A 23,316-nucleotide genomic window follows, 5' to 3' on the forward strand; every position below is an offset into this window, starting at 1 on the left:
CTGTGCGCTAGAATACAAAGGAGCTATTATATTTCTCCATAAACTAATTCTGTTATATTTCAGAAAATTGGTCATGGTGCTCAATCATAAAACAGACTGACGCAGTGCAACAGTTTAGGGTTTTGGTGGCTTCTGGCAACAAATATCAGTCCTGAACTAACTCTGCAAAGATTCATCTAACAAATGTGCAAATAAAGACGATGGCATTGAGTGACCGATGAATCACACAAGATTAATCACTAAATGTTTAACTAATTAGCTGGTAGTAATTCTAGAAGAAGAGGGCCAGTTTAGTTAGAACTTGAAGTTTTTCCTTAGTCTGACATAATTCTTGAACGTAAAAATTGTTCATTGTGTAATCTTGTACTGGAAAAAGCCAAGCAAACATATGACACATACCGATGCTTCCAGTGACATAAACGTAGACATTGCAGATTTCCACGGAAGCACGGCATGCTTCGGTATTTTTTGAGAAAATGGCGTATCGGAGTATCGCCGTATCGCGTATCCGTATCGAAGTATCCATGTAATAGGTGAATACTGTGCAATAACGTAACAACTTTAGATGGCATTTAATAGCAACTTTAGCACAAGTACATATAATTTGCCGACGGAATAAAACATCTTAAAAATATATTTACTACTCCCTCCATTTATTTTTATAAGACGTGATATGATATGGCACGATATTCCAAATTACACTTTGACTATAAATTTATCTTATATTATATTATTTATGGGGAGTACATTTGAATACAAATCTAACCAATTCAAACTTACATTATAAAAATAAAACTTTATTGGTTAAATTATTGATCAAAGATAACATAGTTTGAATCTTGATATGCGCGTACACCTTATAAAATAAACGTAGAGAGTAGTAAACAAATTACAAAAATGAACATCATAGCGAAAGAGCCTCTAGCCTGGTGGTTAGAGCACTTGAGTAGCACCCAACAAGCTTGGGTTTGACTCCCCATGGGAGCGAATTAAACGGGTATGGAATACAAAATTATAAAAAATAGGTAGGGGTTCTCCGCTGACTTCGGTAAAAAAATGGGGAAAATTATGATTACTCGTAATAGCGAAATGGAGTAGTACAAACCACAACACAACTTTCTTATCGGTCTCACACATGCATCGTCCCATAACAACTCCATTCATATGATCTTTCTCATGGTTATACCTCAGCCCACGTCACCCACCAGAAATAAAGTGTAACTGATCAACCCATGCATGGGCACGGGGCGCATACCACGCGCAACACGAGCGTGACTGGTAGCGCACTAGTGCAAAGACCAGAAGTATCTATGTGGTTTCCACAAAAGTAGTAGTATGCATTGCACTATCATATGAACGTTTATACATGTACTATCATTCAAACTAGTTCATTACATCCATGTGAATATTGCACAAGCTGCAAATGTCACCTCCAAATTTAGGTTCTCCCCACCATTATTATCTATATATATTGCATTGGGCTATAATCATGTGGTCGGGCATGTACTGCAGGCCTTGCTATCATAGATTTGTTTGGATATGTCCTACGTAGGCTAACATATGTTGAAGGGTTGGGGTCCAGGTTTACAGGGAGCAAAGGCAATCATCCCAAGTGATAGCACGTCATGATCCATTGGTGGCATGACCTCCCTCCTAATGCCTTCCAAAGAAGCTCTCCCTCCATTAGCCCCTAGTTTGTCATATATGAACTCGTCGGCGCTCCTCTCTGGCACTTTCTTTCAAAAAAGTTGTTTTTAAAGTACAGGAAAATTTTTCCTGTTATCTTTGTTGCAAACACTTTTTTGCTGAATTATGGTACTGGTTAATGTTTGTGTTGCATTTATGGGAAAATGTTTACTTTATGGTGACATTTTTTTAGGGAGGTGTGGTGATGAGGAGGGGAAGAGATATTACTTTTGTGCTGCTTTGTGCTGAATTTTGTGGTGTAAAGTTAGTTTTGTGTTAAATTTGTGGATAAAAAAAGATACTTTTGTACTGAACTTATGGTGACAAGTTAAGCCCCGACGACAACTTCTAGCTCAAACCCTAGGCAGTGCTGCCAAATCAAGCAGTCTCCTAGCTAGCTCCACTGCATTGGATTTAGTGCTTGGTAGTTATAGTGCCACATCAAATTTTGGTTCTACCCCACTATCCTCCATCTTTGACTAGTCTTGTGCAGGCCCTTGTTAGAAAATTAGCTCTCACAGTGACGAGCCACCCGCTAATCTCCACCAGCGGAAGCGTTGATTGGATCTACCAAGACGAACATGAAAGATCACAAATGACACCGGAGATACGATCTTTGTTGACGAGGTTCAACCGAAGTCTACATCCCCGTCCCCAAGGCATGACTACGGACACTCCTCCCCAATACCGCAACACCGGTTGCTTTAGAGTCCCGGCATCGTGCCACCTCCCCGTGCGAGCCTATCGCTATGTCGTCATCGTGGTTACAACAGCAACCCTCCTCTCATATTTATGAGGAGGCCCGAGTTACAGAGTTTGACATGGACTCTAACTTATACTGCTAAATACAACTTAAGTCACATAACCGGACTCATACAAATATTTGTCACAATATCTAACATTCCTATCTTAACATATTCGCTTGAATTTGTCCAAGATCGACCTACATACATTGGAGGGTGATGGTGCAAGGTAGCGAAGGAAACATCAGGTTGCCACCCCCTCCATCATCTCTTATAGTCTCTCGGATCTTAGTAGTAGATTACTACCTGTCAACATCCATAACCCTCATAGCTTCTTTCTTGCAAAAAGTGGAGTTTGGAACAACTTTTTATGTGATACCTTTTCCCTATAATTTTGCCTTAGAAAAAGATATGGTCCTACTGAATCTGTGGATAGCAATATACTTTTGTGCTGAATTTGTGGTAACCAGTTAACATTATGTTACTTTGTGAAAAAGTGTTAACTTTGCAGCAAGGTTTTGGGGGGCTATGAGTTACTTCTTTGCTGAATTTGTGGTAACCGCGCTTAACAGTTATGTTACTTTGTGGGAAACTGTTAGCTTTGGTGTGAGTTTCTTGGGCGCTAGGGGTTACTTCTGTGCTGGATTTTGTGTAAAAAGGGCACTTTTGTACTGAGTTTATGGTGAAAAGTGGACTTTGGTTTTAGTGGAGCATAAATATTGATGATTTGCACTAATAAGAGACTTGTACCAGAAGTGAAATATATACCAATATATATCATCAGCTTTTCTCTTCCCCACACATCCCCTCACCTATAAATGCCATCATTACCCAATGTCTCAATACCACAACTCTTCACCCTCCTCACATCTCAAGTAAACCATGTAAGCAACCATGACTGATGCAAGTTCAACACTCATGGGTCATGGTGTCCTACTACTTATTCTCTCCCTTCTCATCAGTGCACCACCAGCGCGGTTGAGCCGGTGGCGTATCCGATGAAGTGGGACATGAGACAACCATCGCATGCTACAGATACGAGCTCCTTCAAGCAAGAGGCATATCCGAGCCAACAACACAGTGGTCCTTCTGCCCTAGGGAGCTCCTTCTTCGCCAAGCCGACGAGGCCACCATATCCGGTGGAGTGGACCGCCCCTGTATTGGCAGGTACATTTCTTCTCCTAGTGCTAGTAACCGTCTTGCAAGACAAGAACATCATCAGTGTATTGGAATTCATCATGTTGCCTCCAAATCTTGCAGCGTCAGATGTTGCGGAGAAGCCAGCACGCGTTCATGGCATGCACGTCGAGCCCGGGATGCTCTTGCTGAGGAGGAGCTTGTCCCCGGGTGCAATCCTGCCGGAAGGCACCAGGTTCGCCGGCGACGCCGTGGCCCCAGCTCCCCCGAGGTTCGTCTCTTCGGCGGCCGCGGACGCCATCCCCGTCGGCTACAAGCAGCTCGACACCATCCTGGGGATGTTTCGGATCCCGCGTGGCTCGAGGACGGCCGATCAGGTCGCTGCCACGCTCCGGACATGCGAGGAGCCGTCCTCAGAGCCGCACACCTGCACCACCTCCCAGCAAGCGGCGGCCGCCTTCACTGCCGGTGCGCTGGGAACCAGCGCACCGCGCGCCGTCGTCACCATCGTGCACGGGGAGGAGGCTGCCGGCGCCAGGTACACCGTGGCGCTGGACGGCGTCGCGCGCATCGGCGGCGGCGGCGGCGGCAAGGCGGTGGTGCCGTGCCACCCGAGATGCCCTACCCGTACATGGTCCACTACTGCCACCGGCCGGCCGGCGTAGAGTAGCTCCGCGTCGAGCTGACGCGGCCGGCGGCGTGGGCGTGGCCGCTGTCGCGGTGTGCCACGCCGACACTGCACGATGGGCTGGGACGGTCGCTACTTCTGGATGCTGAACGCGACGCGCAGGGAGGAGATCTGCCACTTCATGCCGCGGGACTACGTTCTCTGGCTGCCTGCAGGAAGTAGTGTTTGATAAAAGAGAGGATTAACTGAGCCAAGTAGCAGTTGGCTTATGAAGTTTGTTCATGTCTTTCATCTGATGATCATCGAGCGGGCAATCAAGTAAACTGTTCATGAGAAATTATTATATCCAACAATCATCTATGCTTCAGATGTGCATGGTTTCAAATTGCATTCCTGTCGTTTCGTCAAAATTTGGTTGCAGAAGCTAAGCGTCCTGCTTTTACAGCCCTGTAATTCTTCAAGCCCCATTTGTTTTCACCGGCCCGGAATGAGACCCATTGCGGGTGGTTTGAAGTGGCCCGGTTCGAAACCAGGCCTGTATTGAAAGAGTTGTTCATTTTGGCCCAGCTTGGAAAGAAAACGGGTCTGGATTGGAATCCTCCCACACTCCATAGCCCGGATCGCAACCCTACCTCCTCACCCCCAGAACGAATCCAGCCCGACACGAGGCGAGAGGCGAAACGAATCGCTGGCGGCGTGCGAGGCGACGAGGTGGCGGCATGGCGGTGCGAGGTGACGGCGTGGCACATCTTCGACGGCCATCACCGCGACGACGGCCGTCGCCTTCTCGCCGGTAAGCCGCTGCCTTTTCCTCTTCTCTCCCTCTCGCCCTAGGTTTCTTGCTTCTCGTGTCCTCCGCTCGATCTGGCGCTTCTTGTGTCATCGTCGACTCGTCATTGGTCTTGTACTTGAGTAGGTGGTGATACAGGCCGACATTGACATGATGGACTGTGATGTTCGGTCTTCTTTTTTACATTATTAGGATGTGCTGCTATAACTGAAGATCGACTGAAGTGTGACTTGAGTCTCGTTCAGTAACATTTTCTTTTGAGGGCACTCGTTTAGTTACAGTTGGTGTGACCAGTAGTCTGAATCTGAGCTGGTAGTCCTATTGTTCTAAATTTCTAATGAAGTGATAATTGTCGCCATTAGTCTGAATCCGAGTTATATGAAACGTAGAATGGTCCAATTCGCACCTTTCCACTGTTTCAAGTTTTGCAATATGTTTGTTTTCTGAATGGACCGAAGCATCAGATACTCTAGGAATATCAAACCCTGGTTACTCGAGGAATATCAGACCTGCGCACTTTGATAATCACTAGCCGGAATGTGTCGATCACGGGTTTGCTGGAAAGCCTGCTTAGCCTTAAGATGCAGAAACAGGCATGCGTTGTAAAACTGCTGCAATTTGTTTCCCATTCACAGTGCACTATTTCCACCTACTGTGAACTACACAGCCAGCCAGTCATGATCAGAGTGCTAGTGGACACTTGAAACTATGCAGCTTATAGCACCATTCGTTTGAAGTCCTTTGAAGTACACTTGAACTACAGCTTGCTCTTTTTAGAAGTCCTTTGAAGCTACTGCTCTACGATTGGACCATTCGTTTATGCCATCAGCTCTAGCACTGACTTCTGTGTGATGTGCTGACTTATAGATTCCACCAGCACCATTAAGAGTTGGGGAAGGTGAACCACCCCCTTCTTGGGATCCGGTACCAACTCTAGTAGCTACAGAATTCTATCTATGTTTAAGTCTTTCATTTTTTTTCTATTTAACATGTTCAGCCTTTCATTTTTTCTATTGCAATGAGTAAAATTGCCATGACAACCTATTTAGCCTTCCATTTTATCTATTTAGTTTCTATCTGACTATAAATTTATATGCTTTAGTTCTGCAATGAGTATCTCATTGAGAGATTGTATTAGAAAGAGGAGGGAGGAAAAAGATGATGAAAGGATGATGTTTATATTCCCTACCTTATATCTGATGGGTTTTGCTAGAGAAGGGGGAGTAAAGAAGAAACGTCATACATCAGAAGAAACAGGAGAGGTTAAGGTTCGTCGACTCCTTGAGGGATATGTCAAAAACTGTCAAGTTACATTTAGGATGGAACCCCACATCTTTAAAGAGGTGGCAACTTATCTTAGAAGAAAAAGGTTCATTGTTGATACAAGGATTACGGTGGAGGAGAAGTTAGGTTTCTTCCTATACATGTTAAGTCGCAACGCCTCATATGAGGATCTAGCAGTGACCTTTGGGCACAGCAATGACACGTTCCATTGTCACATCAACCACTTCTTCAACAAGGTCATTCCCACACTTTCTCGCCGTTTCCTCCAGTCCCCCAATCCTAATCAAGTGCATCCAAAAATCCTAGAGAATCCTAGATACTATCCATTCTTCAAGAACTGTCTTGGTGCCATTGATGGAACTCATATTCCCGTTTCCATATCCCCTGAGAAGCATTCTCCTTTTAAGAATAGGAAGGGCACACTAAGCATAAATATGATGGTGGCATGTGATTTCGATCTCAACATCACTTTTATTTCTAGTGGATGGGAGGGATCAGTTACAGATTCCAGAGTGCTAAGATCAGCTATGAGTAAGGACTTCCAGGTACCTCCAAGCAAATTCTATCTGGTTGATGGAGGGTATGCAAATATTCCATCTTTCCTTGCTCCATATCGAGGGGTTCGATACCATTTGAAAGAATTTGGAGCTAGACATCGAAGACCACAAAACTCAAAGGAGCTCTTCAACCATCACCACGCACTACTGAGGAACCATGTGGAAAGGACTTTGAGTAGGTTTCTACTTACAACAACTGCTACTAAAAAGAAGCCTTCTCCTAAATGCAGTGGGGCAAAGAGGAGTGCAGATTCACCACGAGGTATGGTGTTTAATGTTTCTTCATGCTTTCTTATCAATTTTTTATTATTGATGCTATGAAATTTCTATTACTAATGCTTGACCTCATGGTGGTAAGTTAATTTCTTAAAGTAATTCTATGGATAACCTCATAGTGATAACTTTGTATTTGATCAATGTTTTCTTCAAATGTGCAGACTTTCCCCAAAATCAAGAAGTTTCAAAATAACAAGGCAAGCTTTCCACTCTTTGACACTTTGGGAGAACTCTATGATGGTAAATTCTGTATACTAAGCTCTTTCCCAGTCAGATCTCTATGATCTATTTGGGTATCTATTTGGATGCATGCTTGGTGTTTAAAATACTCTATTGTGTAGGTCATCTGGCTGAAGGGACAAACAATTTCACTTCTATTGAGTCACAATGTGTGGAAGAGCCACTTCACCAAATTGATGATGTAGAAGATGGTGCACAAGCTAAGGAAGAAACCCTACAGGAAATTCATGAGATACATGATGAAGAGGATGGAGAAAAGGATGCAAGAGATGAACAAGAGGAGGCAAGGAGTGGACAATGAAGAATGGCTGCATCAAGAAAGAAACCAGAAAAGGAAGGACAAAGGTCTAGAAAGAGTGCAAAAATTAAAACCATGATGGAGAGATTCCTCGAAATGAGGACAAAGCAAGTAGAAGATGAAGCTAAACAGCTAGAAAGAGAAAATGAGGCAAGAGAAAATGAGATAAGAGAAAAGGAGGCAAGAGATAAGGAGGCTGCTAAAGGTGATGAATACTCCATCAAAAGGTGCATATCAATCATCAACACAATGGAAGTGACCAAACAGGAAAAGACCAAAGCTTATGCAATCTTCACCAAGAGCAAAGAAAAAAAAGAGACTTTTATTTGTGCCAGTGAAGAAGACGAAGAATCCGCTTTGATTTAGCTTAGGAATGAGATGGCCTAGCAGTGTTCATGACTAGTTTAACTTTGTGTGCTGTGGTGGTTTTTAGTCATGGTGCTTATTCCAATATCCACTTCCATCAGTTTAATTATGTGTTCAATATTTTCGACAAACTGATGTCTTTTTGAAAAATGTGTTTCTGCAGCACTCGAACAACAAGTGCTGGTGAGGGATCTGGAGTCGGTGCTTCAACTGCATCACTAAGAAGCATAAAATGTTGTCAGAGAACTGGTGGTTTTGTTTCTGTTTGGTTGTACTAGTTTGTTTAATTAGGACAAGTGCTGGTGAGGTGGTGAGGGATCTGGAGTCTATTTTGGTTGTACTAGTCTGTTTAGTCTGTTTAATTATGACAACTGCTGGTGAGGGATCTAGAGTCTGTTTTGTTTCTGCAGCACAGAGAACTGGTAGTTTATATGTCCATGTCAGGTGACCATGCAATGGTGGTTCTATTATGTTTCAGAGTAATTTAATTAGGTGATCTTGAAGGTTGGGATCTCTTGTTACAGGATATCATCCAATTTGGATTGAGTATTAACTCTTTCATTTTAGAGCTACCGATTTTATTTTGTGTTTTTAACTGAAATCCTGAACAACCTGTTCCTGTCCAGCCGAACAACATAAATTTTGAAGACTGGAATAGTTCATGGACAGAATTAGAACTAGACCAGCATTGAGTGAAGAACCTGATTCACTCAATCCGGTCCTGGAATCATTCCTGGGCTATCGAAAACGAGGCCTCAGTCATCAGAAAGCTGAACTTGCACTGTGTCCATGGCCTAGGATCCCATGAGTCACGCCTTGCTTCATGAGCTGTCGGTTAGTCTGTTCTTTCAGTGATGTCTGTTTGGCGTATGCGCAGACATGAACATGACCACGTAAAGGAGAGTAGGGTCAGGGGGGACAGGGAGCTTGCTTACAAGGAGAACCAGCCATGGCTGACAGAGAAAGAAGAAGGCTATGGGTGTCCTTGGATTTTCATTCAACAACCAGAGAAAAATCGAGTGACATAGACAGATCCTTTATTGAACATTGGAATAATGATCCGATACAATTTCTGAGCTCCAACGACATATGAATGGCCTGTGTTTTCGCCTGAAACCTACTCAGATCTTATTGTAAAGCGTAAACCAGATCAGTCGGTGGCGTCGTACAAGTGCGCTGGCAGCCGGGGCTCCGCCACGGCGACGAACGGCACCTTCCGCTTCGTGGACAGCCCGAAGTGCTCCTCCATGCTCACGTCCTCCGGCTTCACCCCGCCCGGCAGCCTCCACGCGAACCCCTGCACCAAGTTCGCCACGCCGCCGGCCACCAGCTTCATGCCGAGTTCGTACGCCGGGCAGATCCGCCGCCCGGCACCGAACGGCAGCAGCTCGAAGTGCGCCCCGCGCACGTCCACGCCGGCGCCAAGGAACCTCTCCGGCCGGAACGCGCCGGGCGCGTCGGGCCACGACGCCGGGTCGCGCGCGATCGCCCACACGTTCACCAGCATGCGCGCGCTGGCGGGGATGTCGTAGCCGGCGATCACCGTGTCCTCGCGCGCGTGGTGCGGGATCAGGAGCGGGGCCACGGGGTGCAGCCGCAGCGTCTCCTTCACGACGGCGTCGATGTACGGGAGGTCCGGCAGGTCCCTCTCGGTCACCCAGCGCTCGCGACCGACGACGCGGTCGAGCTCGGCGGTGGCGGCGGCCATGGCGTCCGGGTGGAGGAGAAGCTCCGACATGGCCCACTCTATCGTCACCGCCGAGGTCTCCGTGCCGCCGGCGATGATGTCCTGGATGAAAGCCTTCACACCGTCGCGCGTGAGCTTGGCCTCCGACGACTCAGACCTGCCTTCCTCGGTGAGCTGCAACAGCACGTCGACGAGGTCGCTGGCCACGAACTCGCCAGCTCCGGCTCGCCGCCGCCGCTCCTCGTGCTCGTCGAGGATCTGCTCGTTGAACCGGTCGTACATCTCGCTCAGCCGCTTCATCCGCCGGACGCATCCCTGCAAGTCGAGCCAGCCAAGCCACGGGACCCACTCGCCGACGTTGCTCACCGCGCCGGCCACCGAGAACGCCTCGTCCAGCGTGCGCCGGAACGCCTGGCCTTCGGCACTACCGTAGCAGCCGGACCACTTCTCCCCCACCGCCATGCGGAGGATGTTCCGAAGTGTGGCGCAGGTGACGTGCTCCCTGACGGCGACGACGCCGCCGGCGCACCGGAAGAGGCCGCGCACCAGCGCGCGCATCTCCTCCGAGCGGACGCGCTCGAACGACATCACGCGGCGCGCCGAGAAGAGCTCGGTGGCGCAGAGCTTGCGCGTCATGCGCCAGTAGGCGCCGTACGGGGTGTGGACGATGCCCCGGTAGCCGTAGGCCAAGATCTCGCCAGCGGCGGTGGGCGGGCGGTCGGCGAGCGCGAGGTCGTGGGTATTGAGGACGAGACGGGCGGTTTCCGCCGACGTGGCCACCACGGCGTGGTAGGATCCGAGGCGGAGGTGCATGAGCGGGCCGTAGCGCGTTGCGAGCGCCGCCAGCACACGGTGCGGCGGGAGCGCGCCGGCCAGGACGCCGAGGCTGCCGATCACCGGCCAACCCCGGGGGCCTGGCGGAAGGTTCAGTGCCTTCCGCCGGCGGCGTGGCGGGAGGACGGAGCTGAGGAAGAAGACGGCCACGATGGCCGCCAATGCCATGGCCACGGACACCGTTGCCGCGAGCTCCATCGCTGGAAATGGAAGCCTTGGACTTGGAGAGTGTGGTACGATGAGGTGGTGTTTCATGGTGACACATATATAAAGAGGGAATTCCTTTTTTTTCAGATTTACTACTATTCAAATGCTTGATTTTTAGATATCTCTCAATCACCAACATTATACTAGAAATTGAATTGGTGATTGGATTTCAGGTTAGGGTTTGGGAGTTTGGGGTGGGGGATTTACCTGTGACCCTTGGGTCTAGAGGAAGCTCCAGGGAGGCTCGCCGGCCGGCGGTGGAGGTTGGAGAGACGGTAGTGGAGCGGAGGCGGCATGCGCGCTACCGGAGCAGGGCGGTGGAGGATCCCCGGTGGGTGGCAGATGCGGCGGGGGAGTATGAGCCAAGCGGATTAGCATTGGGTGGCCGAGGTCAGCGATGGCGGAGGTGGTCGAGGCCGCCGGAGCCGAGCGGGAGGTCAGCGGCAGCGGGGGAGTTGCGTGGCTCTGCGCGAGGTAGACACGGGGAGGAAGACGTACGGGAGAAATAGAAAGAATAGAGAAGGAAAGAAAGGGTGGATATGTACCCTTGGATGTAGATCCAACAGTTTTAGGGAGTGATCGAGAGAAAAGCAAATCTCAAATGTTTGGCAAGGAGTTTTTTTTATAAACTAAATTCTGTTATCATTGGAGGCACAGTTTGGTCATGGTGCATGTGCACATTGGTCAGTCATGCACGAAACAGATTGATGCAGCGCAACAGTTAGGGTTGTCTCCTGAAAAAAAAAATATCAGTCCTGAATTCACAGTTGGAGGCAACTAGCTTCCCAATCACAAATTCACACATGTAAAAAGATGTTAACTGTGTGGTGTGATGAATCACAGTTTAATTCACAAGGTCCACGGAACCTACATACTTGAAGGGTGATGGTGCGAGGGAGCAAAGAAAACATCAGATTGCCATCCATCAGCTCCTAGTTTCTCGGATCTTAGTAGTAGATCCTTCTTGCAGCCATAACCCACTATAGCTTCCTTCTTGCAGAAAGTCGATTTTGGAAGAACTTTTTATGGGACAAGTTTTCCTTGTAATTTTGCATTGCCTTTTTTTTCCTCTTCCTTGAAAGTTTCTATATGAAAAAATATGATCCTACTAAATCTATAGATAGCAATATACATTTGTGCTGAATTTGTAGCAATCGGTTAACATTATGTTACATTGTGGAAAAATGTTAATTTTGCTGCTTTGCTGAGTTTGTGGACCGGTTAACAGTTATGTTTCTTTGTGGAAAAATATTAGCTTTGCTGTGAGTTTCTTGGGGACTAGGGGTTACTTCTTTGCTGAATTTCTGTACAACTTTTATGCTGAATGTTTAGTTTAAAAAAAACTTTGGTTTTAGTGGAGCGTAAATGTTAACGATTTGCACTAGTAAAAGGTTTATACCAGAAGTAAAACGTATCAATATAGTACATCATTAGATTTTCTCTTCCCCACACATCATCTCACCTATAAATATCATCACCGATCAATATCGCAACTCTTCACGAGCTCGCTGGTACCAAGCTAGGCCCGGCACGATGGTGGAGTCGTGCCGTACCGTGCCCGCCTACGAGCTGGACCCTTGGCCCAGGCATGAGCATGTAGGGACCATTTCGTAACGTGCTAGCCCGGTTGGCTCAAGGAGCTTGTCGGGGCCATGTCAGCACTGCACTCGCTGCTCGCAGATGGACTCTATGCTACCGCTGCCCACTTGCTCCGCGGCTCAACTCCACCCCGCCACCCCATCCGTCAACTCACCACTAGCTGCTTCGCCTTGCCCCATCTGTCCCATCCCGTCCCGTCATAGCGTTGCCATAGATCCGTGCGGGGAGGAAGAAGAGGAGGGAGCTGCACCTCGCCTCTCCACACACGCCACCACCTGCTCCGCAATCCCTCGTTAGATCCACGTGGGGAGAGAGAAGGGGAGGAGAGTGGCAGCTAATGGCCTTCCTTCCTCGGCGCTAAACGGGAGCTGCGGAGTGTAGAGAGGGGGGGTTGGGTGGCGGCGTTGGGGAGGTTGGGGAGGAGAGAGAGCCGGAGAGGTTGCTAGCTGGCTGGTGCTGGGGAGGCTAGGAGGAGGCTAGGATTTTGAAAATTATGTATGAGGACGGGCCGGCACCAGGCCTAGTGTTGTTTAACGGGCCGTGCTGCTCGGCATGCTAGGGTGATGGCCCAAGCCCGGCACGAGCTACCGGTCCGTGCCAGCCTGAGCAAGATGACCATCGTGCCATGCTGGGCTTTCAAGCTCGGGCTTTTGTACAAGTATAAGTGGGACATGAGCCAACCATCACATGCTGCAGATACGAGCTCCTTCAAGCAAGAGGCATATCCAGCGACGCGGGACCTGAACCAATCACTGAACAAAAATGGTGCCCATGGTAGCTTGCTCAAGCCGGAGGCATATCCGGTGAAGTGGGACCCAAGCCAACCGCTTGATGATCCTACTTCTTTCAGGAGCTCCTTCAATGCAGAGATATATCCAGTAACGTGGCACCCAAGCCAATTGCCTGGATGATCCTACTTCCGGCATGAGCTCCTTTAAGCCAGAGGCATTTCCGATGAATGGCACTGTAGCAGCATGGCACCCGAGCCAACCACATGATGATCCTACTTCCCACGGGAGCTCCTTCAAGCGCGAAGCATGTCAGGTGATGTGGCACCAGAACCCGGAGACAAGCCAACTACAGGATGGTCCTTCCGCCCTAGAGAGCTCCTTCACGCCGAAGCCATGTCCGGTGAAGTGGACCCCTCCTGTTTCAGCAGGTGCGTTTCTTCTCCTAGCAGCCGCGCCACCTTGCAAGATAAGAATAACATCAGCGCATTGGAGCTCCATTATTTTTTTTCAGTGCCGTTGAGGCAAATGAAACTAGAGAAATGTGGTTTGAAAACCGCATCTCTAATATGGTGAATGTGAGTGCTTTATGATGTATGGTGCTTCCTCGTCTTGCTTGCAGCGTCAGAAGTTGCGGAGAAGCCAACACGCATGCATGGCATACATGTGGTTTGAGGATTTAGTTAGTGGAGCATCAGATTTTAGGGGGAGTTCGTCAGCTCTGTTAGCAACAGATTTAGCAGTGCACAATTTTGGTAGAAGTATAATTTGAGGGGCTAAATGGGGTTGTCAGCTTGTGAGAGACTTGTTGAACTTCAGTTCTACCAATTTTGAGGATATTTAGATTTGTGGTTTGCTCTGTGTGAGTAGGATTCTGAAGGTGACAGAAACTATTTTTCAGCAAAGCTGAGAGTGATACCTCTTATTGTAATCTCTCTTTGGTGTTGTTGCTAGTGCTATTATATCAAGGTTGCAATTGCCTTGTTAGTGTTGGTGCTGATGAGATGTACCTCTAGATATTCTAGAGAAGACCCTTGTATCTATTATTGAAACAAGTGGAAGAGGTTGGGAGTGGGCTGATTGCCCCGTGGCTTTTACTCCTCTTGCTTGGAGGAGATTTTTCACGTAAATTATTATGTCACTTGTGCATTGTGTGTTGATTATTCCGCTGCAAACTGCTAGTTGCAATTATCCTCAAGTTCAATCACAAGATGAGGGAGTAATTGTGCATTAGTGTTGATGGTTATTCCCAACGCTCAACACCATCCCTAGGATGTTTCGGATCCCGCGTGGGTCAGAGAAGGCAGCTCAAGTCGCCGCCACCCTCCGGACATGCGAGGAGCCGTCCCCGGAGCCTCCGGCCACCTTCGCCGTGGTCACCATCGTGCACGGGAGGAGGAGGCCGCCACCGGCGCCATGTACGCTGCGTATCAGCGGCAGCAAGGCGGTAGTGTCGTGCCTCCCGATGCCTTACCCGTACATGGCCCACTACTGCCACCGGCCGGCCGACGTGGCGGCTGTCCGTGTCGAGCTGGCGGCGCGGGCGCCACCGCGATCGCGATGTGCCACGCCAACACGACGGGTTGGGATGCCTGCTACTTCCGGATGCTGAACATGACGTGCGATGTGGCTGCCTGCTGCCTCCGTCGTAGGGCAAAGCGCATCTCAGGGTCAGCGCGCATCATAGGTCGAAAGGCGTAGTCGATGGACAACAGGTCAATATTTCCGGGAAACTCGCTGCCGATTTTCCCGCGGTCAACGCGCATCACGTACGTCGTCGAATTAGAATCCGTTGATGGGGTGGAGGTACGGAGCTCAGATGGTTGCAGCAAACATGCAGGTAACTGCAGTTCAGTAACTTTGTATGTGTGTTTCTTCAGTTTAGGCCATGTTTAGTTACCTCAAAACTTCCAACTTTGACACTATGCAAAAAGAAGATTCTCCATCACATCAAACTTGTGGTACATGCATGGAGTACTAAATGTAGACGAAATCAAAAACTAATTGCACAGTTTTAATGTACGAGACGAATCTTTTGAGCCTAATTAGTCAATATTTGGATAATAATTCACAAATACAAACGAAATGCTACAGTGTGCTACAGTGCTATAACAGTAATTTTGCACCTCCAAATTTTGAACAACTAAATAAGACCTTAGTAAAATGGTAACATGAGCCGAACATATAGTATGAAAGAGTCGACGACAAACAATGCATACTGCAATCATAATGCAGAGCACACACACGTGCATGCTGTCTGCTTGTGGTCTCTGATCTCTGTTTGGCGTTTATGGGTCCTTGGATTTTCATTCAACGATCAGAGAAAAATAGAATGCCACAGACAGATCCTTCATTGAACATGATCTGAACATGTACTAGATTACATCCACGATACAATTTCTAAGCTCGACAGGCTAGCTCCAATGATATGTTGGAGGGAGGCGGCCGGGGCATAGGGAAAGGAGGGGGAGGAAAAATAGATTTATAGATTAGGGTTTGGTTGGTGGGCTGGGAAATACGGGTGCCATCGGGCCGACCCGCGGCCCAAAAATCGTGCTGAGCTTGGGCCGGCACGTAAGCGGCCTAGGTACCGCTTGATGCATAGTGCCGGGCTGGTGCAGGCACTATTCGTCTCGGGCTGAGTCGTGCATTTTAGGGTCGTGCCTCGGGCGCCCAGTGAGCCTGACATATTTGGCCATCTATACATCCATTTCCCTGCCGCCTCCTGGCCTCACATGCATGCATGTCAAGCAAGCTCCAACGATATGTGATGGCCTGCGTTTTCGGCTGAAAGCGTACGCCAATCTTTATTGTAAAGCGTAAACCCGTTCAGTCGGTGGCGTCGCACAAGTGCACCGGTAGCCGGGGCTCCGCGACGGCGACGAACGGCACCTTCCGCTTCGTGGACAGTCCGACGTGCTCCTCCATGCTCACGTCCTCCGGCTTCACCCCGTCCGGCAGCCGCCACGCGAACCCCTGCACCATGTTCGCCTCGCCGGCGGCCACCAGCTTCATCGCGAGGTCGTACGCCGGGCAGATCCGCCGCCCGGCACCGAACGGCAGCAGCTCGAAGTGCGCCCCGCGCACGTCGAGTCCGCCGCCGCCTCCGCCACCCAGGAACCTCTCCGGCCGGAATGCGTCGGGCGCGTCGGGCCACGACGCCGGGTCGCGCGCGATCGCCCACACGTTCACCAGCACGCGCGCGCCGGCGGGCACGTCGTAGCCGGCGATCACCGTGTGCTCGCGGGCATAGTGCGGGACCAGGAGCGGGCCGACGGGGTGCAGCCGCAGCGTCTCCTTCACGACGGCGTCGATGTAGGGGAGGTCCGGCAGGTCGCGCTCCGTGACCCAGCGCTAGCGGCCGATGACGCAGTCGAGCTCGGTGGTGGCGGCCGCCATGGCGTCCGGGTGGCGGAGGAGCTCCGACATGGCCCACTCTGTTGTCACCGCCGAGCTCTCCGTACCGCCAGCGATGATGTCCTGGATGAAGGCCTTCACGCTAACGCGCGTGAGCTTGGTCTCCGACTCTGGCCTGTGGCTGTCCTCCTCGGTGAGCTGCAGCAGCACGTCGACGAGGTCGCTCGCCACGAACTCGCCGTCGCCGGTGCCGGCTCGCCGCCGCCGCTCCTCGTGCTCATCGACGATTTTCTCGTAGAACCGGTCATGGAGCTCGATCAGCCGCTTCATCCGCCGCGAGCAGCCCTGCAGGTCGAGCCAGCCCAGCCACGGGACCCACTCGCCGACGTTGCTCACCGCGCCGGTCACCGCGAACGCCTCGTCCAGCGTGCGCCGGAGCGCCTCGCCCTCGGCGCTGCCGTAGCAGCCCGACCACTTCTCCCCGACGGCCATGCAGAGGATGTTCCGCAGCGTGGCGCCGGAGACGTGCTCCCTGACGGCGACGGCGCTGCCGGCGCACCGGAACAGGCCACGCACCAGCGCGCGCATCTCCTCCGCGCGGACGCGCTCGAATGACCCCACGCGGCGTGCCGAGAAGAGCTCGGTGGCGCAGAGCTTGCGCGCCATGCGCCAGTAGGCGCCGTATGGGGTGTGGACGATGCCCTGGTAGCCGTAGGAGCTGATCTCGCCGGCGGTGGTGAGCGGGCGGTCGGCGAGGGCGTGGTCGTGGGTCTTGAGGACGAGACGGGCGGTTTCCGCCGACGAGGCCACCACGGCGTGGTAGGAGCCGAGGCGGAGGTGCATGAGCGGGCCGTAGCGCGTTGCGAGCGCCGCCAGCACACGATGCGGCGGGAGCGCGCCGGCCAGGACGCCGAGGCTGCCGATCACCGGCCAACCCCGGGGGCCCGGCGGAAGGTTACCTTCCGCCGGCCGCGTGGCGGGAAAATAGAGCGGAGGACGAAGACGGCCAAGATGGCCGCCATTGCCATGGCCATGGACACTGTTGCTGTGAGCTCCATCGTTGGAAATGTAGGCCTTCGAGAGTGTGGTACGAGGAGGTGATGTTTCATGGTTGCATATATAAAGATGGAATTCTTTTTTTTGGTAAACTATAAATTATGTTATTATTTGAGGCACAGGTTCATCATGGACTCATGGTGGCCGCATATAAAGGGAGAAATTCTTTTTTTCATAGATTATTCTGTTACTTGAGGCACACATTCATCGTACGCTAACACTATGCCAGAAACGATTTATGCTGACACGTCGAAATTAGTGTGCTGGCGGGCGAAATTGGCACCAGCCAGCACAAAGGTGACCGGAGCCGCACGGGCTAGTGCCCGCCAGCATAGATCCTGTGCTGGCAGGCAATCTAAGCGCCCATCAGCACAGATGGGATGCATCTATGCTGGCGGGTGCGTTAGGTGGCCCGCCAGCACAAATGACACCAAGCTAGCGAAGCGAACAGACCTTATCTCCACTCGGTGCCTCTGCTGCATCCCTACCTTATCCTCAATCTTATAACTTTCACCGTACACTTCTCTCCTATCCTCACATCTCTCTCCCTTATCTTTGTCTCCACAGTTGTCACACCCGATTTTAAGGACAAAATCGAGTGCATCAAATACATGTGCGCCAGGATCAAGTTACACACATGTACGACAATAGTGAATAACAAAGACAGTGCTAAATCGAATAAAGAGAGTATTAACCATTATTACATGACCGATAGTCTCAATAAAACACATAGTCTAATTATTACGCAGTGGAACTTCATAGACGACGACGACTCCACAGGCAGCTGACTGAAGAAACGTACGCCTAGAACTCCTCAAAGTCGTGTAGATACTCCTCTTCCCAATTAGCTTGGTCTGAACAGCGGTTTTGCAAGGGTGAGTACACTTATGGTTGGTACTCAACAAGTCGTGGGGAATAGTGTAGTGTAAGGCAAACCAAGGTATGGCTAAGGCATAAATAGCATTCGCTTTTAATTAAGTTGGTCAAGTTTTATTAGCAATTAACTAAGTATAAGTTCATACCACCCGAAATTAAACATGATCATAAATAAAGTAAACAACATATGCATGAAATGACATCAAGTTAAATCCATCTTCCGATAATATTATCATGTGAGGGTCCAGGCCGCTCTTAACCGTGAGCACGGCTGATCGATCAGTTTTACACTCTGCAGAGGTGGCACATCTTTACCCACAAGTCGCGTAAAAGTTCAAAAGAACTTTGGACCCAACCATGCGGTGTTTGCAAGGCACCATACCACACTTCCAAGGTGTGATTGCATAGGGACGCTACGAGGCCTTTACAAAGATTCACTAGCAATGTGGTAACCCGCTAAGGTTTCAGGTCGAAGTGAAACATAGCAGTCCCCTAGTGGGTGTAGTGTCTTAGCCAAGCCCACTTCCCAAGAGAGCGAGTGCTATACCCCATCAGCACCTCCCCTCTTGCCCTTTCGGTAAGATTACCCCAAACTAGAGTTTCTAATTATTCAGCCAAGACCAGAGCCATTTAGTCTTGTGGTAGCACTGTTTTCCTGGGTGGTCGCTCCATGTTCCGATTAATCATACGTGATCTTGTATTAATGAAAGGTATAACGGAAACGAAGCGAGATTAAACATTGTGTTAGTTAAACCACCATGTACCAAGTAAGCACTAAGCATGAGCTACCCAACATAAAGTAAACCGGTTGGTCAAGGCAAAGGTAAATCAATCTAGGCGAACCTTAATTGGGACCCATCAATTTAATCTTAACATGTGCATAGCATAAATGTTGAGTACGAGAAAGTAAAGGTGTATAGGACGAAAAGGTAGTGATCAAGGACACGACTTGCCTTCTTGGCCTTGCTCCTGCTGTTCGTACTCCTCGAAGGCTTGGTCTTCAACTCCCTCGAACCGCGGGACGTCTACACGCATCACACGAGCACATACAAGCAAACATGGGCAAAAGTAAGAAAACAGTACACCAATCATAGTTAAACATAGAAAATAAGCTTGAAAAGTTGATCTACGCTTTAAAACGAACACGTGGATATAAAGAACGCGAAAAACGGAGTTAAGATGCAAAAGATATGATTAAAACAAAATCCAGGGGCTTTTCTGTGAGAAAAACAAAACTTTTAGGGCCTATTCGCGAAAACAGAGGGCTTATACGTAATTACGTGTATAAACCGAAGGTCTGACGCGCAAAAACTCAAATCCGGACGACGGGTTGATTTCTGGAAAGCTCAAGGGTTAAACCGAAAAGTGCGAGGGCAGATCTGTGAATATTTTTCAACGCGATCTGGACCGTGGGTTGATTTGCGAAAAAGGCGGGGGCTTAAGAGAAAAAGCGGTGCGGTGCGGCTCGGTTGACCGTTACGTGGCCGGATTGACTTGCCGTGAGCCGTTGGATCTTGATCCGACGGTCGCGGTCATCGATGACTCGCGGCGGCGGCGGGAAAAGAACGGCCGGCGGCGGCGAGCGGCTGCGCGCGACGGCGAGCGGCGGCGGATTCGCCGGAGTTGGCCGAAACGGCGCTCCGGGGCACGGTTTGGCGCGCGGATTGCACCAGAAAAGAGAGAAGGGCGCGGCGAACTCGTTTTGGGAGTTCTTGGCGACCGGAGCTCACCGGAGGCGGCGTTTGACGGCGGGGAAGAGGCGACGGCGCTGGAGGTCGCGGCGGCTAGGGTTCGGGTGCGGGCGGAGGAGACCGGGAGGGGCGGCGGCTTATATAGGGGCGGAGGCCTTGGAGATAAAGCGGCCCCGGGTTTGAATCGCGCGAGGAAAACGGAGCGGGGGCCGACGGGACTCCGGAGATGGCGGCGCGGCGGTTGCGGGATGGAGTCCCGACCGGAGGTGGGAGACGACGGCGGGCCCCACCTGTCGGCGGTAGCGGGCGAAGGGCGGGCCGGCGCAGCGTCGTGGGCCGTCGCGCGTTCGCGGGCCAAAGGGAGGAGGTGAAGCGGCGGGCCGCGGAGGTGGGAGCGACGGGCTGGCGAAAGAAAAAGGTGGGCTGCCGGCAGAGCGGCTGGGCCGCGCGGGAGTAAGGAGCTGGGCCGGCAACGGAGAAAGAGAAGGAGGCCGGCGGAGCTGCTTCGCGGGCCGGTGGAGATGCTGCGGCTGGGCCGAAAGAAGAAAGGGGAAGGGAAGGAAAGGAAGATGCGGCCCAGGAGGAGAAGAAGAAAAAGAAAAGGAAAGAAGGAAAAAGGGATAAAGATTTTTGGAAATCAAATTCAAATTTGGAAATTCAAATTTTGATTCAAACTCAAACAATCAAAACAAATGCACCAGCATGAATGCACAATTAACTCCTATGATGAATTTAATTAAATTAAAGAAAATGAATTTAAATGCCTAGAATTTAAATGACACCCTAATTTGAGCAAATTTTAATGAATTTGAATTATTTAAAATTTTGGGTGTTACAACAGTGAAGCTGTGGCCAGCTCGGATGATGGAGCGGTGGCCGGCGCGTGCTGCGTTGGCAAGCTGCAGATGGCGGAGCCGCTGCTAGTGCCCCCATGATGGTGTCTGGTGCGGGCACGAGCCGTGTCGGCCGGAGCCACAGGCAGTTGAGACAACATGGGCAGAGGCGCTGCGGCCGGTGGACCCATGGGTAGCTTCGGTGCGCAACGGCGAGCTTCTGCCGCTGCTCATGCAGCTTGTCCGAGGTACGTGCTCAATCTTGCAAGAATAGCGGCACCGAAATTAACTGTAGTAGATGAAAAAAAACAAAATCACTGCAGCACTTTTGTTTCATTCGTATTCGTTGCTCAGGTTGGCAAGGATGTGGAGGGTGATTGCCGACATGCACCGGCGATGAAGTGAACTGCCCACGAGGTGACTGTGCTACTTATGTCCTTGGCCGCCGCTGCAGCTAGGTACGGCTCCGGTTGGGGAAGGAGGCATCAGAGGCATGCCGCTGCCGAGCTCTACGCGGACCTACGTGCCAGGCGGCAACTCCGGTTGGGGAAGGAGGCACGCCGCCTCTGAGCTCGACGCACTCGCACGAAGCTCCACGGCTGGCGCATGGCGCAAAGGCGTAGGCCGAGTCACTGCGCATACACAGCGGCACACACGGTGGAGTTCAGAGCCAAGAAGGTTTGCCTCGGGGCTCACAACAACGTGAGCTGGTCTACCTTGAGGCTCACGACGACGTGAGCTGCAGCACGAGGCGGCGGCGCAGTCACGGTGCTGACGGACGAGCACCTACTGCTAGCTTTTTTTTGTTTGCTAAAATTATCTTTGCTGGTGAGCTTCTTAAGCATCCGCCAGCGCAGATCGCATTTGTGATTACGGTCAAGCACCAGCTAGCGCAGATCGCATTTGTGATTACGGTCAAGCACCAGCTAGCGCAGATCGCATTTGTGTTGACAGAAGATTGCTGGTGGGTTCAACCCACCAGCACAGATATGTTTTAGCTGTCAGGATAGATGTTTCAGCCGTAGCGTAAGAGTCGTGGTGCACATTGGTCAGTCATGCGTGAAACAGACTGATGCAGCACAGCAGTTAGGGCTGGCTGCTTCTGAAGAGAAATATCAGTCCTGAACTGACAGTGACCGGCGCTTGGAGGCAACTGAAACCTTCCCGATCACAAATTCACAACAAACATGTGAAACACATGTTAACTGTGGTGTGATGATCACATTCACAGTTCACAAGGTTGTCGGTCAATGTTCAGCTACTCGATCAGCTGGTGGTAATTCTGGAAGAAGAGGACAGTTTGGTCAGAATTCATGCAGCGTTTTCATTGTGCACTGTTTTACTGGAAGTAAACAAGCAGACGTGTGGACTGAATGCAAAGTTTACCCGTGACAATGTAATTGTCAGTACTGCTCAGTTAATTAATGCAGGTTCTAGGATTCTATCTTAGGGTTTAATAGGCACATGAGAACATGTGTTTTTATGTTTCTTTGACTAATGAACTGGTCTCAAAGCCACACACACACTAGACAAAACACATCATGGTCCAGACATTGCAGATTTCTACAGAAACAAACAAGGCCAAATGTATACGTGTGGTGAGTGTTGCACAACCGTCTGGTATATTGATCCTTCAGACAAGTTCATTACATCCATGTGAATCTTGCACAAGTTACATTGCATCTGGAGGTTAGAAAGTTCCGAGAACTGAAGCAGCAGCGCCCCCATCGACGGTGGTATTCTCAAGCAAAAGACAGGATCACCCTCGCCCTGGAAAAAAAAACTTTGTGGGGGAAGAATGTAAAGGACCGACGATAAAGAAGGCCATGAGCTTCTACACCCTGAAGTGAGATCGTAATCTAGGAAGAAAGTTTTTTTTTTGTCCTGCATCTATCTGTGTGAAGGTATTTGTGTTCCCTTTTGATAATTAATGATGCAGGTTGTAACAAAGAATTGTGTGGCAGTATGCATATAAAGCCAGAACATTTCCCCATTATCTAAAAAAGAGCAATCTATTGTGAACTGGTAGTTTAAAAAGAACTTATTTGATGTTTTCTTGAAATCTGAGTTGAATGACCAAAATAGAAGATGAATGTTCAGTTGTCACCAGTGCTTTAGCCATAGAACATACGTCTTCCATTATTTTTTGCCACGGTTTTCTACATGCTGAACTTGTTCTGACATTTTCATTTTCTACAATGCCAATTTATCGGGAAATTATTTATCATCAAAGAATTATTTTCTTTACACAACTCCAATTAATAATTTTTTCAATTGCATAGAAACTCGAGCTTTTGGTGGCATTTCTCTATCTCCAAGCTTAGATGGAGGTCAGTGTGGTATCTTGCTGGAGTGGTGCCATAGTCAGAGCTAGCTAGGTGACACTGTATACTAGGGGTGGCTGACGAGTCAACTCGGCTCATTAAGGCTCGTTTGATAACGA

At 49.9% G+C, this 23,316-nt stretch overlaps 2 protein-coding genes and 2 pseudogenes across 2 annotated transcripts; 2 read left to right on the forward strand and 2 right to left on the reverse strand.

Annotated features, from left to right (window-relative positions):
• Window positions 1-3,142: 3,142 nt before the first annotated feature.
• On the forward strand, window positions 3,143-4,563 carry LOC117846540 (BURP domain-containing protein 4-like; annotated as a pseudogene).
• Window positions 4,564-6,093: 1,530 nt separating this feature from the next.
• LOC140221789 (uncharacterized) lies at window positions 6,094-7,642 on the forward strand. The gene is made up of 2 exons (XM_072291756.1): window positions 6,094-7,087; window positions 7,443-7,642. Exons 1-2 carry the CDS (start codon window positions 6,094-6,096, stop codon window positions 7,640-7,642), a joined length of 1,194 nt encoding a protein of 397 aa, XP_072147857.1.
• A 1,383-nt stretch (window positions 7,643-9,025) lies between these two features.
• Window positions 9,026-10,830, reverse strand: LOC117842064 (dimethylnonatriene synthase). The gene has a single exon (XM_034722414.2). The coding sequence runs from the start codon at window positions 10,779-10,781 to the stop codon at window positions 9,156-9,158; it is 1,626 nt and encodes a 541-aa protein (XP_034578305.1). The 5' UTR covers window positions 10,782-10,830; the 3' UTR covers window positions 9,026-9,155.
• A 4,563-nt stretch (window positions 10,831-15,393) lies between these two features.
• On the reverse strand, window positions 15,394-17,553 carry LOC117845712 (dimethylnonatriene synthase-like; annotated as a pseudogene).
• Window positions 17,554-23,316: the final 5,763 nt, after the last annotated feature.

Source organism: Setaria viridis, chromosome 2 (assembly GCF_005286985.2).
Source record: "Setaria viridis chromosome 2, Setaria_viridis_v4.0, whole genome shotgun sequence".
NCBI classification, from domain to species: Eukaryota; Viridiplantae; Streptophyta; class Magnoliopsida; order Poales; family Poaceae; genus Setaria; species Setaria viridis.